Raw genomic sequence first — 15,842 nt, 5'->3', positions numbered from 1 at the left:
AGTGAGTTTGGGGCCCCTTTGGAGCCCTAGCACAAGTGGCCCTGTGTGTTTATTGGTGTGCCATGCCTCTGGGCACACAAGTAATCCCATATGTGTGTGAAGTGACCAGGGCATGAATGCATGGATCTATATGACCAGTAAATAGAGTACTTACTCTTCCCTACAAATAAGAGTACTGTGCTTTTGGACACATGTTTACCCATGTGTGCGTGCACCGTGCCCATGAGCACATGCAAGTGACCCCTATGTCTATGATATGTTTGTAAGCTGGTTCCCCCATCTGCCTCATCAAGGCGCTGATCCCCACCCTCCTGGCTCCTCTCACTTCTCTCAGCGCCCTGGCTCCCCTGGCCCACCTAGACTCTGGAAGCCCCCTAGCAGGCGGATCTGCTCAGTTTGCATAGAGTGGCGCCTCACCAATTTGCGTTTGGTCCTGGGAGAGCCTGGCACCCCTGCTTGGGGTGGAGCGGGCAGCGAAGGCGCCCGACCGCCGGCTTGGGGACGAATGTCGGGAATGGGAGGGTGGGGGCTAACGTTGAGCGGGGGTAGGAAGCCAGGCCGAGTTTGCGCAATGTGGTCCAAAAGCAACGTCCCCGAGCCCCTCCGCTCCAGCAGCCCAGGATTTCGCCTCCGTCCACTCAGGGGAGATACAGCTCCAGGCAGACTCTCCTGGGACTGGCGCGGGGAGGGAGCGGAGCCGGCTGGAGGGAGGGTCAGCGGGGAGGCGCTGTATCTGCGACGCTCCAGGGACAGGCGGCTGGACTCTGGCGAGTCAGGGCAAAGATGTCCGGGGCTGTCGAGCTCCACCGGCTCCATGCGGCTCAGTTTTTGCCTCAGCCCTGAAGGGGGGCCAGATTCCTGAGCCTCGGGAGCAGTGTTTCGACGAGAGAGGGGCCCTACGCCCGTCACTTTCTCCGCCCACGGAGGCGGGTCCTCTGGGCCTTCTGTGCTGTGACGTCGGGAAAGACGGGGTCGACCAGTCAGGGTCAGGCCGTTGAATTCTGCTGTCAGGCGCTCGGTCCCCGGCCGCCCCTCGGCTGGAGGGACCGGTTGAGGAGGGGCCACTAGGCCCCAAGGCTCGGAGTTGAGCCTTTTGAGTGGTTTTGGGGGGTGACGGGGTGGTTTGGGGAGTGGCTCAGAAGGGGAGGGGTCATCGGGGGGCTTGGGAAGAGGGAATTCAAATACGTCCCGCTTCTCCTCCTCCTCCTGGGTACGAGGGGATAACACCCCCCGCCCTCCTGCTGCAGTCTGCAGTTGGATTTCCGAAGGCGATGTGCAGACCCCTGGGCTTGGGGGAGCGGGGGCGGGGTCCTCCACCCCTGGAGACGGTGGGGAATTCAGATATTGCCGGGTCTTCTTGGTACCCGAGGGCGAGGTGTCGGTGGTGATAATGATGACCTCCGTACCCTTGGCCTTACAGGCGTCCAGCAGCGTGGCAAGGGTCTCGCGGTCCCCGCGGTCCAGGGCGTGGACAAGTGCCGAGGCGCCAGCGTGATCTCGGACGGAGGGGTCTGCGCCATGGGCCAGGAGCAGCGAGGCAACGGCGGCGCCCCCACCCCCGGCGCAAGCGTGCATGAGCGCGGTGCGCCCCAGGCGGTCTGCAATGTTGGGGTCCGCGCCTTGCTCCAAGAGGTAGCGTACCATACGCGCCTTGTTCTGGGGGTCGTCGTAGCGGGCCCGACAGGCAGCCATTAGCGCAGTCTCTCCCTGGGCATCACCCTCATTCACATAGGCGCCCCCCTCCAGAAGCAAACGGGCTAAGCGTAGCTTACCCTGACCCACGGCCCGAAGAAGAGCGTGGCCCTCGGTATGCAGCATAGCTGCGGCTGAGGCGAGGGTACCGATGGAGCCGGGACTGGGATCTGCCGAGGATGGGTAGGGACAAGAGGGTGATGGCTGGCAGAGGCCCGAGGGTTCAGCGGTGAAGCCGATCCCTGCGAGAAAGAGAGACCTTATTGATGGATTCAGGCAGGGAAACTGAGGTACAGATGCAAGGACCCGGGCGTGGGGCGGGGGAGATCTCCACAGCCATACTGTCCTTCCTCTAACTCATGCCTCTGAGCCGCCCCTTCCCCGCTAGCGCATGCCTGAGGAGGTGGGAAGGGTGCACCCGCACTGAAGGACGAGCACGCGTGTAATTGCGTACGTGCACGCGCGGGGATATCCGCACCCCCACCCTCACCCCAAGGCTTATCAGACCTTTCCAGCATCCCCCTTTTCTTATCCGCACTTGGAATCCCCCTTTCTAGGATGCTGAACGCCACCCACCCACACACATGCACCCATACATTCACACATTCCTAACCTCTTTTAGGTGGCCACAGCCCCAGATATTGAGTGGGGGGAAGGAAACAGCTTGCGTTTGGGACCTAAAACGGGTGGGGGAGAATAGGGGGTTTCTTTTGCCCCTGCTGGTATGTTCCCCATCACTCCTTGCTCATTTCCCTCCCAGGCTGTGCGCCCAAATAGATACCTGAATGTCCGCAGAATCTCCGCCAGGCTAGGACTGAGGCCGGGGCCACAGGGCAGCAGGGGTGGGGGAGCCGGGTTCTCGGGGGCCCACATGGCGTGGAGGGGGGTACCCGGATTCCCTTGGTGTCAGTATCTGCCCCGGCGCCGGCTCCTGGTCCCTCCTCCCTGTGCGCCCCGGGCACAGCGCCGGCTCGGGAGAAGAGAAGCTGGGGGGAGGGGGGCGGAGCTCTGCCTTGCTATTTATAGCATCGTCTCTGCGGGTGGGGGCGTCCGGCACCAAGCCGTTCCCTTACCGGTGCACCCATAAACCCTCAAAACCTAGAGGCTCTAATCCTGACTTCCCTTTTCCAGTCGCCCTCCTCTCAGCCCCAACAAACCTAGGTGTTCCTTAAAGGACTCCTCTGCGAACCCAGACCCGGACCCACCATCCCGATTCCTCGCTGAGCTTCAGCAGATCTCCATTCTCCGCGTTGGTGTGTTTATGCGCGCCTGTGCGCCAGACCTGACCTGCCGTACACTGCACATAGCATACAGCGCAGAGGTTTGGAAAGAGCCGACTGGGGTCCATAGCCGGCGTCCATACTGTGCAGAGAGGAGCAAAACATCTGGCTGCCTTCTTCTAACTTAAATGTCAGGGAGAGCACGGTCCAGCCAGGTGCAAGACACAGTAGTACATTTCCAACACCCGCCCCCCACCCCCAACGGAACACACATCACAGATAATCTTGGGCCCCAGTTCCCTTGAGAACAACTCTTAGTATGGGAAGGGCGAATATCTGGAGTAATTTTTAGATAGAACAAGGGTCATTCCCAGATGTCTGATTTCGTATCCTGGTGGGGGGGGGGATGGTGGTGGTGGGAGATGAGGGGTGGATATAGAAAAGGGGCTGAGAGAAGAGCTAACCTTGTTAGCTTAGACTCATTTTTCCCGTCTTGCTAGAAGGTCTCAGTCTGAATCACTCCTTCTCTGTCTTCTCTCTTCCTATGTCTTTATCAGTATCTCTCACTGTCTGTCTCTGCCTCTCCTTGCCACCTGCCCTATCTCCATGGTTACCATAGCTTCCATCTGCACATTTTAGGAATGAGTTTGTGTCCAGCTTGAGGCACCAGGAGAATTCAGGGATGAGGGAAAAAATCCTAAGGATTTGGAAAGCTCATCTGAGATACGGAGATATTTCAGAGGCTGGAGGCCACTGGACACAAGATACTAAAATAATGTGCCTGGGGAAGGGGGAGAGAGAGAAATATTTGCAGAAAAACTACCCATTTACTAGTTATCATTTACTGAACACAAACTATGTGCCAAGTGCTTTACATATATTATCTCCAATTCTCACAACTATTCTTTAAGGTAGGAATTATTAGTTTCTTGTTACAGATGAGGAAACTAAGACTTAGTAAGGTGACACAAGTTCTCCAAAGCCTTATAGCTATGTTTCTATTCCTTTCCAAAGACTGGCACTTAGCACTGAACCTACATCTTGCTAGTCCAGAGACTTCACTCCCAGGGCTGTTTCCTCTGACATCTGGGAAATTCTTCTTGACTAAACAGATTTTATCTTCCTAGATTTTATCTTCCTTGTGAACTACTTCCCTCTGGTTCTGTGCTCTGTGAAAGTAGGGCTCCCCGTCCTATGCTGCCCACCTTCATCTAGGACTGAGAGGAGCAGGAAAGCAGGGCAAAATGCGGAAAATACCGGGGTCCTGTCCTTCCTCCCCAATCCTTGTTCTAACACACAGGCAGCAAACCACAGAAGAATATTTTTAGGAAAGAAGTAGCCATTGGTGGTGCTAGAGGGGGCAGTGTAGGATTTGAAGGGAAGGTTGGAGTAATGCAGGAGAGGCCAAGCTGTGAGGATAGTCACAAAAAGACTGATCCCGAAGGAGCAGGCTTCATAGAAGTTCATTTCTCTGTAGGGGCTCTCATCGTTTGACCTCTCTGTGCGACCTCGTCTAGGAGTCCCTCTGTGAATTCTCGTTAGCCAGGGCTCCTTCATCTGGGGTGAGATCGGAAACAACTGACCCCTGGTTGATTCTGCGACCCCATCTCTCTCTTCCTGCGTTTCGGTTCGGGCTAGCTGGGTTCCGGGTAGTTGCTCCCTCGCTGCTTCCCCTCCCAGGCTTCAAGTGGGCGGGCATCCCTCTTCGACTTCTCTGAGATTGGCCGGGAGAACCCACCAATGGGGAGAACTGGGAGGCGGGCCTAGACCTGCGTGGGCCCGAGGACGACAAGCGAATTTCAGGTTGGCCTCGGCGTGGGCTCCGTGTGTGTGTGTGTGTGTGGGGGGGGGGGGGGGGGCGGCAGGTAAGGCTCTGACCGCGTCCCACACTTCTCCGACCCCGGCTGGGCTGCGAAACAGGGAACCTTTCCGGCAGCCTGTTGGATCCGTCCCCTTCGGCTCCCTTCCCTTCGTCCCCTAGGCTCCCACTGCCATATTGATTATATGCCAGTGGACCGTACTTTCTTTCCCGCAAGGGAAGAGATATTAAACGAGAAAGTGCTAAAGGTTCACTCTTGCACCTCTGGCTATTCTGCCATGGCGTTAACCTTCTCCCGAACTATTAATGTTATATCCCTTTCTCAGAGTCTCACAAACTCCTGTTTATCTAGCCAGGCTCAGCTGAAGTACTACCCCCTGCCTATAGCTTTTTTAGACTCCCCTTCTTGCAGAATTAATTGTTCCCCTCCCCGTGTGACTTCTGATAGCACAACATGCATATCTCTGTTAGGAGACAGTGCGCGCACTCTCTCTCTTAGTATTTCTATCCCTGGACTATAAAGTTTTGGAGGGCGTGTACTAGTCTGTAATACCTAGTGCCCAATAAGGGTTACTGAATGGAATTGAATTCCTGGAACTAGCACTCTTGTTAGGGAGGAGGTTTTAAAGTAATAATGTAATTAGGGAACAATAAAAGACCATATAGAATATAATCAAGTGCCCTTAAATTAGTGGTTCATGATATAATTGCTCCCATAATCAAGAGATGGGAGAGACCAAAGAGGTCTGGAATAGTGAGAGCATGCCTTATGAATCACAAGATCTCAAGTTTAGAAGGACCCTAAGAAATCATGTATATTCATTCTTTCACCCAACCAAATATTTATTGAGCACCCAGTATATGTCAGATATGCTGGTAGACAGTGGCCATCATAGTGAATCCTCTATTCTAAGCATGAATCCTTTCTCCAATACATCATATTTTGTAAATTATCTAGCCTCTATTTAAACATCCTTAGTAAGAAAATTCCCTAATTTTGTAGGTGATAACATTTTTGGGTATTTGTTCTTCAGTCAATATCCAACAAATATTCTGAACAAGAAAAATATCACTCAATGAAATGCATTACACATTTCCACTGGAAAAGAAGGAGATATGTCCTAATGATGGCATTCTTAAAAACAATGCTTTTTGTTTTCTGATTATAGATGTAATATACATTTATGTAGAAAATTTGGAAATGCATAAAGGCGTAAAGAAAAATACCTGTAATTCCATGACTGTGTGTAGTGATAACTGTGACTAATATTTTAATGTATTTCGTTTCAGTTTCTTTTCTCTGTATGTGTAGATGAATAATACATTAGATGTGGGGTCATTCTGTAATACAATTTTACACCATTTTCTCCCCTTTTTTGAAGTCATGATTTTATGGCTACATAATAGTCTACAATGGATATTTGATTTTTTTAATCATTCTTTCATCATTGGACCATTTAGGTTTCAGAATTTTTGTTACCATCAATAACTCTTTGATGAACATCCTTGTACCTATAACTCTGACTATATATCTGATGGTTTCTTTAGATTTTTAAGGTAGCATCACTGGATTAAAAATATAAACATTTAAAAGGTTATTGAGTCAAGTTGTCAAATTACTCCCCTGCAAGATTATATCTGATTGTAGTCTTTCTAGTGAGGTATGAGAGTGCTCATCTCAAAAAACTCATGATAGCATGATTATTATTTAAATCTTTGTCAATTTAATAGGTCAAGAATGGTTTTATTGGCCATTCCCTTGTTAACTGCCTGTTCATGTCTTGCCCATTTTTTTTTTCTATTGTGGTGTTTTTTTTTCATTTGGATCTCCAAGAGTTCCTAATATTATCAGTGTTAACTCTTGTGCCTTATTTATTACAAATATGCAAACTCTAAACATCAGAGTGCCCCAAGGCTCAGTTCTTAGATCTCTTCTTTTCTTGTCCACATTCACTCCTTTGGGGAGCTCATCTAGTCTCATGGCTTGAAATCTCATTTGTGTACTGATGACTCCACTAGACTCTAAACTCCTTTTAAACTACATGGGTGCAGTAGTTTTTTTTTGTTTTTGTTTTTTTTTGTTTTTTAACCTGTTTTGCTCATTGGTATCTCTAGCACCTAGAACAGTGCCTGGTACACATTTAACACATTTAATACACATTTGTCGAATGAATTAAGGTGGTATTATTATTATTATTCCCATTTTACAGGTGAGGCAATCGGTTTAGAGATATTTAAAAACTTGCCAAAGGTCACATAGAAAGGGAATGATGGAACTGGGATTCAAATCCATGTTCTTAACCACTAGACTGTACTACCTTCCTTAAATTTGAGATAACTTTTCAAATTACATCACGATACACAGGTATGCGTAATTGGGAATGAGTATAACGTGTATAAGATGGTGGTGTTATTTGGGGGGGAAAGAGCTAGTGCAGGGTTGCACACCGGGGGCAGCTGGTGTGAAGGAGCAGGAAATTGGGACCAGATTATGGGAGACCTTAAATATCCTCAATAATTTAGACCCAGTCACAATCTTAAATAGCAGAGACTCATTGTAGGTTCCTTACCTGTTTGGAGTAGAAGTCATTTATAGTTCTCAACCACTGACTGATAAAATAAATTTTTGTCTTTTTTTTTGGCTCTGCCTCCTTGGGGGTCACTTGGTTAGTAAGTGGAGATGAAATTAGATTTGTATCCTCTCAAAACTCATGGCCTTTTCTTGACTCCTCACTGCTATACAATCAAAACAACTCCCCCATGCATAAAGAGATAAAGGACATTAAGAAGACATGTGTGATCACAAGGAAGAATTTGTAAGTATAAAAAGAGACATAATAGCAATGAGAATGTTCTCAAATTGATTGTGGTGATGAATGAATAACAATGTGATTATACCAAGAGCCATTGATTGTACACTAGGAATGAATTGTATGGTGTGTGAATAAAGCTGTTTAAATAAATAAATAATTTTAAAAATAGGAAAAAAAACAAAACTCCCAATTTCCACAGCTAGAACTGTGTCAAGTAGAAAAACACGTAAGCCAGCTGGCTAGAGTGTTCTTTATCTTGAAAGGGGCTGAAGGCATGGTGACAAATTCTTACTCTTTCGCTAGTCTCAGTGAGACAGCCTTCCTTTTCTAATATGTCCTTTTCAAACAGATCACAATTTAATCTGTTAACTAATAGTCATTTTTTCCTCACATTTTTCATTGCGGCTGAATTTCAAGCTTTTCAAATTCCTCAGAGAGACATTTTTCTACCCTCTCCTTCCTGCTACAGATTATTACTATCTCATCCACTATTCCATTCCTGTATTTTTAAAATTAAAATTACTGTTTTTTTCTTACTACAAGAGCAGTATCCATTCAGTGTTGGAAAAAGAACCACCTTAAAATACACATAAGCAAACAACAAAAGTAAAATAAAAATTCTGTCTCAAATTAACCAATGTTAATTTTTGGTGTATATCCTTCAAGAAAACACTTTTATTCATATTTAAGCATATATGTGTGTGTTTGTGTGTGTGTTGTTTGACAAAATAGATTGCCTTATATTGATTTTTAATCTTTTTTTCACAAACTAATGTTTTGTGAACTTCAAGTTGCCGAGGGCTGGCCTAACCCCCAGCAACGGTCAGGGTCCTGATAGGGGTGCTGGAGTCGGCGAAAAAACGAGACAGACACCTTGTCGTGTCCGGGTACGAAGATGGAATCTCCGACCAAGCAGAGCATCAGAGCTTTATTTTTATAATTTCCTGTAACATACGCACTAGCATTTAGGCATACAATACTAGAATAGTTTGGCTAAATTTCAGACATTGTTTATTCTTACACAGTGATCAATGGGTTTGCAGGGACAGATTCCTTGAAGCGTAGCAAGACACAGTGTTCGGGCACAGGCATGACAGTTCCTATTATTTAGTACCAAGCAACCTGTAACTATTTTTTGTGTTCATGTTTTAGAGTCTGTTAATAATTACCTTTTTATTTCTTCTAGCTAACTCTTTCAAAGCTTGGGAAGGGGGGTTTTGAGCAGAAAGGGTGACCTACTGTCTTCTAAGAAAGGAGCAGGCATTTTCACTACGCTGACGCTAATGCAGGGTAAGCCGCTGGCTCATTAATGTAGCTAGGTGTGGGAGCATTCCACCACCACAGAGCCCAAAAGACACCAAATGAGAAAAAGAGGCAGTAAGAATATAAGAAACAGCATAAGAAACAAATTCCTTTTAGGCAGGAGTCATAAGCACCACTCGACGCTCCGCCTTGCGGAACGGTCACCGCGACATGTACTGAAGGCCCAGGGACCGTGCCACTAGGCTGACTGCTGGGTGCTGAATTGGCTGCCCACATCAAGTTGCTATTAAAGTTTCATTTTAAAAAAATTAATAGACTATCTCTTAGAACAGTTTTAGATGTACAGAAAAATTGAGCAGATAGTACAGAGTTCCCATATACACGTAGCACAAAGTTTCCCCTATTATTAACATTTTATATTAGAATGTTACATTTGTTATAGTTAAGGAACCAATATTGATACATTATTAAGTACCCTATGTACTTGGTTCAGTTTTCCTTAGTTTTTATCTAATGCCCTTTTCCTGTTCCACGATCCCATCCAGGATCCCGTATTACATTTACTTGTAATGTTTCCTTAGGTACCTCTTGGCTGAGCTTCTCAGACTTGAGAGCTCTTTCAGCTGGCTCGTGTGCTCCTTTGACATACCACAGACCCCTATCAATGTTAGGTGGATTTTTATTTTATTTTTTTTAGCACTTCCTTACTTTCTGGCACTAGAAGTTAGGCCAGCTCATTTTGTATAATTCTTATCTCAGTCCTAAAGTCAGCCATTTCTCCAAGGAGCCTTGGTTCCTTTTATTAGAGAATGATATTAAAAACCAAGATTTGGACACTAGTGTGCTCATTGATACTGGGGTGTTTCTTTCAAATTTCATTTCCCTTTGGTGACTTTAGTGCCATTCTAACTACCTCTGATTGGCCCATCAGGATTGGTGACAAGAGGCAGAATTCAGTTCAGTACAAGGAGGCTTTCCAGTCTTCAGGGTTGACCCCAGTGGAATGGGCTGTCTTAGGGGAGAATGGGTACCCTGTCTTTAGGAAAATGCCAACAGAAGCTGAAGGACTAACAACTGTGGAGTGGAGTCTTGCATTAGGAGGAGGTTGGGACTAGATGACCTCTAACATTCTAAGGTCCTTCCAATTCTAAGATTCTGTGCTTCTAAGTGGTGTTTGAAAAGATCACTTTGGCTGTAATAATGTCACTTTCCCCCACTGGTTGACAGTGAGACTCATCCCTGTGGCCCCACAGTGCCTAGCATCTACATTTTTCATGGCAGATGCTTAATAAATGTTTTGCTGAAATGTGTTGCATTGGATTGAATTGGACCCTGATTGGGTTTGGAAGGCCAAGGAGAGAAACAAATCAAAGGTCGTATGTGGAAATGCAGATGGTGATAAACATCATATTATCTTAGAGATGTAGGGAAATTTTTATCCAAGGGGCTAATCACTGTCTTCCATGTGCCGCAGTTATATTGTCTTGCAGTTACCTATCCTTTGGTACCATGTCTCATCCATGTTTATATTGCTAGCAACTAATGCCCTGCCTGGCACTGTGCCTTCTCAGTCAAAATCTGTCGAATGATCCTGGTTTTTCATGTCCCAAGGAGAGAAGACTAAGTGTTTTGTACCTCCTTGGCTTCCTATGCATTCAATTGTACTTCTTTTTGTCTTTGTTTTTATCTTTATCAGGTTTCTCTCATTGCACCTCTGAATACCCAGGCCCCCTCCACCATGGCCAGCCGGGGTGGGGGCCGGGGTCGTGGCCGAGGCCAGTTGACCTTCAACATGGAGGCCGTGGGCATTGGGAAGGGAGATGCTTTGCCCCCACCCACCCTGCAACCTTCTCCACTCTTCCCTGTGAGTGTTTTTTCTCTCTTCCCAAGATTCCCATGTGCCCCTGGCTGACTATGTGATCCTGGCTTCCTCCTGGGCCATCATAATACCATCCTCATCTAACCCCTCCCTGTTTCCGTACTCCCAATTCACATGGGATGAGAAGGTGTCCACCATTACTTCTCACATTTCCAGCTCCCTAGCTTCGAGAATGTTCTGTCCATCCTCTAGTTCTCTTTTGACCTTGTGTTCAGTGGTGAGAGACCCTCCCGGACTGGCATTTGGCATTTTTCCCTGAACTGACCACTACCCCATGCCTCCTTAGCCCTTGGAATTCCGCCCAGTCCCTCTACCCTCAGGAGAGGAAGGAGAATATGTCCTGGCACTGAAGCAGGAGCTACGAGGGGCCATGAGGCAGCTCCCCTACTTCATCCGGCCAGCTGTCCCCAAGAGAGGTCGGTTGGAATGCTGGTACCATGTTCTAAAAGCTTTCTATGGGCAGTGTCCTGTACTTAGCGCTACTGAGGACCAGAGAGGCCAGAAGCAGCACAGGAAAATCATGATAATTACACCTGCATTTGAAATGCATTACATTATTCATGGTTTAAGTCTAACAACAGTCTTGGAAGAGTGAGAAGTTACAAATTATATTGCCCATTTCACATATTAACAACCCATATACCAGGGTCACTGACCAATCAGAATGGAGGCTGGTGCTGAATCTTTGAGAACTCCTGCTACATACAGTATTAACTCTTTGGTTAGTGGATTGTAGGGAAGTGGAGGAGAACTAGAAGGGACTATTTCAGAATTTTAGAATTTTCAGAATTTTAACAACCATTACTTTCCCACTGAAGCACTGGAAGGTGGGGCTGAGAGAGATGAAAGACTTCCTAAGTTTGCTCTGTTAAAAAGGAGTAAAGGGAAGACTGAAACCCTGTTTTTTTGCTCTCTAGTATACTTTCCACTGCGCCACACCACCTCTCAATATAGCCATGTCTTTGGGCTAAGGAAGAAAAAGAAATTGTTATTTTGGTTGGCAAAGGGGCAGATTAAAAGAGTGTAGAAAGTTCTCATTGTAGCTGACCCCCTGGGCTCCGGGCTTGGGTTGACGGGACAGATAATTCCTGAAAATTGAGAGGGCAGGGCGCTCAGGAACAACCTTGTCTAGGGCTTTGAAGGTACGAAACTTTGACCTTTGGCCTCTGACCCCCCAGATGTCGAGCGGTACTCGGACAAATATCAGATGTCAGGACCGATTGACAATGCCATCGACTGGAATCCTGGTGATGGGCCTTTTCATTGACTAGCCTTCTTACAAATGCTTGAGGACACCTCAAGCCACAAGTCGCTCCCACTCAACCCTCCTCTCCCTCTGCACACAGTGTCTGCAACCAAAGCCTTAGATGTGTTCCCAAACTCTCCCTGAAAAACCTATTCTATAGCCTCCACTCCGCTGGAGGCATCCAAACCACAGTTTTGTTCAGAGCAACTTTGACCCAACCCCTTCCTTTCCCACCCTTACCCCCATCCTCCCCTCCCCTTTAAAACCAGCCATCATTTATAGGAGACCCCAGGCAAGGTCCTACAGACACCTATATTCCCCCTATTCCCAGATTGGCGACGTCTACCACGGGAGCTAAAGATCCGGGTGCGGAAACTGCAGAAGGAGCGTGAGTGAAGCTGGAAAAAGGAGGGAGAAGAGAGGTTTCCTTCATCAGCTGGAGGGTGGAGGCTGCTGGTGGTATTGCCTGCCCCCCATTCCTACCCAGCCCGTGTTGTTGCTGGATGCCTTGGTGACCACATGAGGGCAGCAGAGTGACGTGGCCTCTGCAGGAGGGTGGTATAGAAGGCTGGCAAGGAAGTTTGCCCAGTGATAAGTTCACCTTTTGACCTCTCCCTCCCCAGGGACCACCATCCTACTCCCCAAGAGGCCCCCTAAGACCCCAGAAGATAAGGAGGAAACAATTCAGAAACTAGAGGTGAGAGGAAGTGTGCATAGAGGCCTCCTAGACTCTAGATACGTTCCCTACCACTTGGCCTAAAAATATTTGCCTCAGTTTTGCTCTTCTGGGAGCCGGGTCTGATTTTCTGTTATTATTTATCGTCATGTAAGACCCTGGAGAAGAAGGAGGAAGAAGTGACTTCAGAGGAAGACGAGGAGAAAGAAGAAGAGGAGAAAGAAGAGGAAGAAGAAGAGGAGTATGATGAAGAAGAACATGAAGAGGTGAAGGGGACTTCCTGCACCCTGAACCCCCTTTCCTTCCCCTTATAAGCTCTGGGGATCTCAACTCTCTTTCCACCAGGGATGTTCTCTTCAGAAGGTCAGATGTCCCCAGGCTCTTCTCCAAGGCTAGCTGCTGTGGGAAGGGGAGTCCCAGGGCTTTAATTGGTGTGATGGGAGGTAGGAAGGGGGCTGGTATGTAGGGAGGAAAGAGAATGCCAAAAGGATGCCTGACTTTTACCTTTTTTTCCCCCAACTTTAGGAAACTGATTACATCATGTCATATTTTGACAATGGAGAGGACTTTGGGGGTGACAGTGACGACAACATGGATGAAGCTATATACTGAAAAAGGGCCCTGAACAGTATACTGGACCCTCCTATTTTCCTTGATTTGGGATATAGAGAGTTATAATCCCCATTATTTGGTTTGTGGGCAAGCAAATTATTCCTCTGACTTTACTCAGAGTTCAGATAACCTTTTTGGTCCCTGGAGGTGGGAGTGGAGAACAGTGACAGACAGCTCTCTTTTCTACCATTCCACTCCCTCCACCTCCGATATCTTGGGGAAATGGCCAAGGACCAGTGTCTTAATTGAGAGTTGAAAGAAGAAAGACCTGGGTTGTTAGCTGGGAGAGCTGTATACACACCCCTACCCATTTTTACCGCTTTTAATGAGGATAATTTTGAGTAGGAGCAGTTAAGAGGAATAAGGCCAGTTTTATATTTTTTAATAAAATGTTTTTATCCGACTCTCTGTCCAGGATGAGGGCCTGGTGGGAGAGGGCTGGAGGAATGAAGGGGCTGCCTCGCTGAACCATTCTTCTTCCCTTACCTGTCAGAGTCCAGTAAGACACACTGGGGGCTTACATTCTTCCCATCCTTTACTTACACACGCCCCTTGTGGGGACGCATACTCCCAATCTGGCCTTGCTACGGAATATGCAGGAACTAACCTGCAGGGCTGTGAAGAGTGAGTAGTAGAAAAGGAGAATAGCCCATATCCTGCTGGCTTCTGAGCCCCTGGTCCCCCAGGCTGGCCGATTGTCTCTGTTTACACACATTCACAAGGACACAGTCCCTCTCTTTCCCACACTTGACCTTGAACTTGTCCTTGTTTACAAGGAATAATTACAGCTATTTTTGTGGAGAGAGTCTGGGAAGTCAGGTGTGGGGAAGGAGTATGGAGGAGGTGCTGACAGTCTCTCCTCTTCCAGGTTCTGGAGACCCCACTTTGACAGGTATGTCTGGGCAGAGGCAACCCCTTACACGAGCAGAGCCAGTGTGTGGCTAATTTGCAGTTTCTCTTTTGGTTTTGCCCTGTGTGGAATTTAGTTAGCCTTTCTCACTCTCTTCTTGGGGGGTGGGGAGTGGGGAGCGGGGTGGGTGGTGTTGCTCTACAGGAAGTAAGAGGGTGGGGAGGAGGGGAGTGACTTAGGGACACTCACAGCTCTGAGAGATGCTTTCTCTCCCACACAGCTCTCCCTTGGGTGAAGTCACTTCCCTAAACTCTGATTGGCTTTTGAGGAAGCCCCAAATGAGCTGATTGGTTCCAGCCACTTGACACGCGACTGTCACGGGCAAGCTGCGTGTCCAGAATAGGGACTGAAGGAGAAGGCAGGCACAGATATCTGGGATGCTGTCATAGTGACCCTACTGAGCACTTGAAAGCCCTAAGATGGAATGCAGAGAGAGAACCTTTCAAGAAATTTCCCAACCTCATTCCGGCAGGAAGACTGAATTCCCTCCGGCATCAAGTGACAGAGACTAGCAATCTAAGGTTAGATATTTTTGACTCCCTTGTAAGAAATGAAGAGAGGCCGCGACTCCATTGATGAAAAATATCCTGAAAGCCTGGTTGGAGCGTGGTAGTAGATGTTAAGATAGAAGCAGCCAAGAGAACAGAGAAGGAAACAGGAATAGAAACAGAACATTCCAGAATTATTGAGCAATTAGTGATGACTGATGTGTTTCCTTTTCTAGCTCTCTAAGGTGTTGTGTGAGTGGAGTAGGGGGAGGGACCAGGGGACATGTCACTGGGGTTTCCCGTATCATGCTTCAGCCTGTGACTGTAGCCAGAAAGAAACCAGCAAGAAACAAAAAGTAAAGACACTGAAAAGTCTCCCTTTGCCCTCCTTCCCCACAACATACACACATACCAGTCCTAACCCTGTCAACTATATCTGTGTCTATGATGGGGGCACAGCCACCCTCTAAGTCCCACCTACTACAGATCTGAGAATTTAAAAGAGTGGAAACAAAGATCTTGGTTAAGAGACAGTAGAGGAGAGGTAGAACCATTGGCCTCTCCCTCCATATGTACATATCCATTTCCCAAGAAACTGGGAAAAGGAGGACAAAGGTTGGAGTGACCACTTAGAATCTGTTGTCCTGCTTCAAAGACAAAGTATTAGAAAGATCAGGCTATTTTTGGACTCTGCAAGGTTTGGCCCCCTGCCTCTCCTGGCAGGTGACCTTGCTGAACAAAGCCAGAGCAACAGGACCCAGCAGCTTCCCTACATTCCTGAGCAGCTCCAGGCATAAGCTCAACTGTTTCCGTTGACCTCTCCCCCACTTTCCATAGATTTTACTGGGCAGGTTGAGGCTGAGATCCAAGGTGCAGTAAACCTCTGAAAGACCACTTGAGAGGTTAGAGGTTGAGGCCCTGAATGCAAACGGCTGTGCTACGTGCCTGCAAGGGCCTGCTTATGTGAAAAAGATCACTCCCATGTCCACAGCCTGGACTGTACCAACCCCAGGCAGGGTAGGTTCTCTCCCAATAATCCTATCCTTCTCTACCTGTGTTCCATTCCTAGTCTCCTGGTCCCCTCCCACCTTGGCCAGGAAATTTGGGAAGAGTGGGGTCTATGAACTGAGGTACAGGGAATCAAGTAGATTGAAGGAGAAATGTATGGGAGACTGGGTTGCAACATGCAGTTGGGAGTGGAATCCAAAGAAAATAGGAAGGTCA

General features: G+C 47.6%; 2 protein-coding genes across 3 annotated transcripts; one reads left to right on the top strand and one right to left on the bottom strand.

Annotated features, from left to right (window-relative positions):
- Nucleotides 1-330: 330 nt before the first annotated feature.
- Nucleotides 331-1,520, bottom strand: ANKRD34A (ankyrin repeat domain 34A). Its single transcript, XM_037807993.1, has 2 exons — nt 1,407-1,520; nt 331-1,248 (listed from the first exon to the last, which is right to left on the bottom strand). Exons 1-2 carry the CDS (start codon nt 1,518-1,520, stop codon nt 331-333), a joined length of 1,032 nt encoding a protein of 343 aa, XP_037663921.1.
- Nucleotides 1,407-13,623, top strand: POLR3GL (RNA polymerase III subunit GL). Of its 2 annotated transcripts, none has more exons than XM_037826151.1 (8): nt 1,407-1,632; nt 10,504-10,671; nt 10,973-11,102; nt 11,865-11,933; nt 12,264-12,320; nt 12,556-12,629; nt 12,764-12,874; nt 13,134-13,623. In XM_037826151.1, the coding sequence occupies exons 1-8, from the start codon at nt 1,519-1,521 to the stop codon at nt 13,218-13,220; spliced, it is 810 nt and encodes a 269-aa protein (XP_037682079.1). In that variant the 5' UTR covers nt 1,407-1,518; the 3' UTR covers nt 13,221-13,623. The 2 variants fall into 2 exon arrangements, with proteins under 2 accessions (XP_037682079.1, XP_037682080.1); XM_037826152.1 differs by lacking the exon at nt 1,407-1,632 and adding an exon at nt 4,660-4,715.
- Nucleotides 13,624-15,842: the final 2,219 nt, after the last annotated feature.

This window comes from Choloepus didactylus, chromosome 2 (assembly GCF_015220235.1).
Source record: "Choloepus didactylus isolate mChoDid1 chromosome 2, mChoDid1.pri, whole genome shotgun sequence".
NCBI classification, from domain to species: domain Eukaryota; kingdom Metazoa; phylum Chordata; class Mammalia; order Pilosa; family Megalonychidae; genus Choloepus; species Choloepus didactylus.
Note: the sequence above shows the minus strand (reverse complement) of the source record. Positions and strands in the feature narration are given on the sequence as shown.

Bases quoted from the DNA above. Each gene is read 5' to 3' on its own strand.
- ANKRD34A (XM_037807993.1), bottom strand. From the start codon at position 1,520: ATGGCGCAGACCCCTCCGTCCGAGATCACGCTGGCGCCTCGGCACTTG. The intron at 1,249-1,406 runs GTACGGAGGTCA...ATCCAACTGCAG, and splicing joins GGACGCCTGTAAGGCCAAGG to ACTGCAGCAGGAGGGCGGGG.
- POLR3GL (XM_037826151.1), top strand. From the start codon at position 1,519: ATGGGCCAGGAGCAGCGAGGCAACGGCGGCGCCCCCACCCCCGGCGCA. The intron at 10,672-10,972 runs GTGAGTGTTTTT...ATGCCTCCTTAG, and splicing joins AACCTTCTCCACTCTTCCCT to CCCTTGGAATTCCGCCCAGT. The intron at 11,103-11,864 runs GTCGGTTGGAAT...CTGACCCCCCAG, and splicing joins GCCAGCTGTCCCCAAGAGAG to ATGTCGAGCGGTACTCGGAC.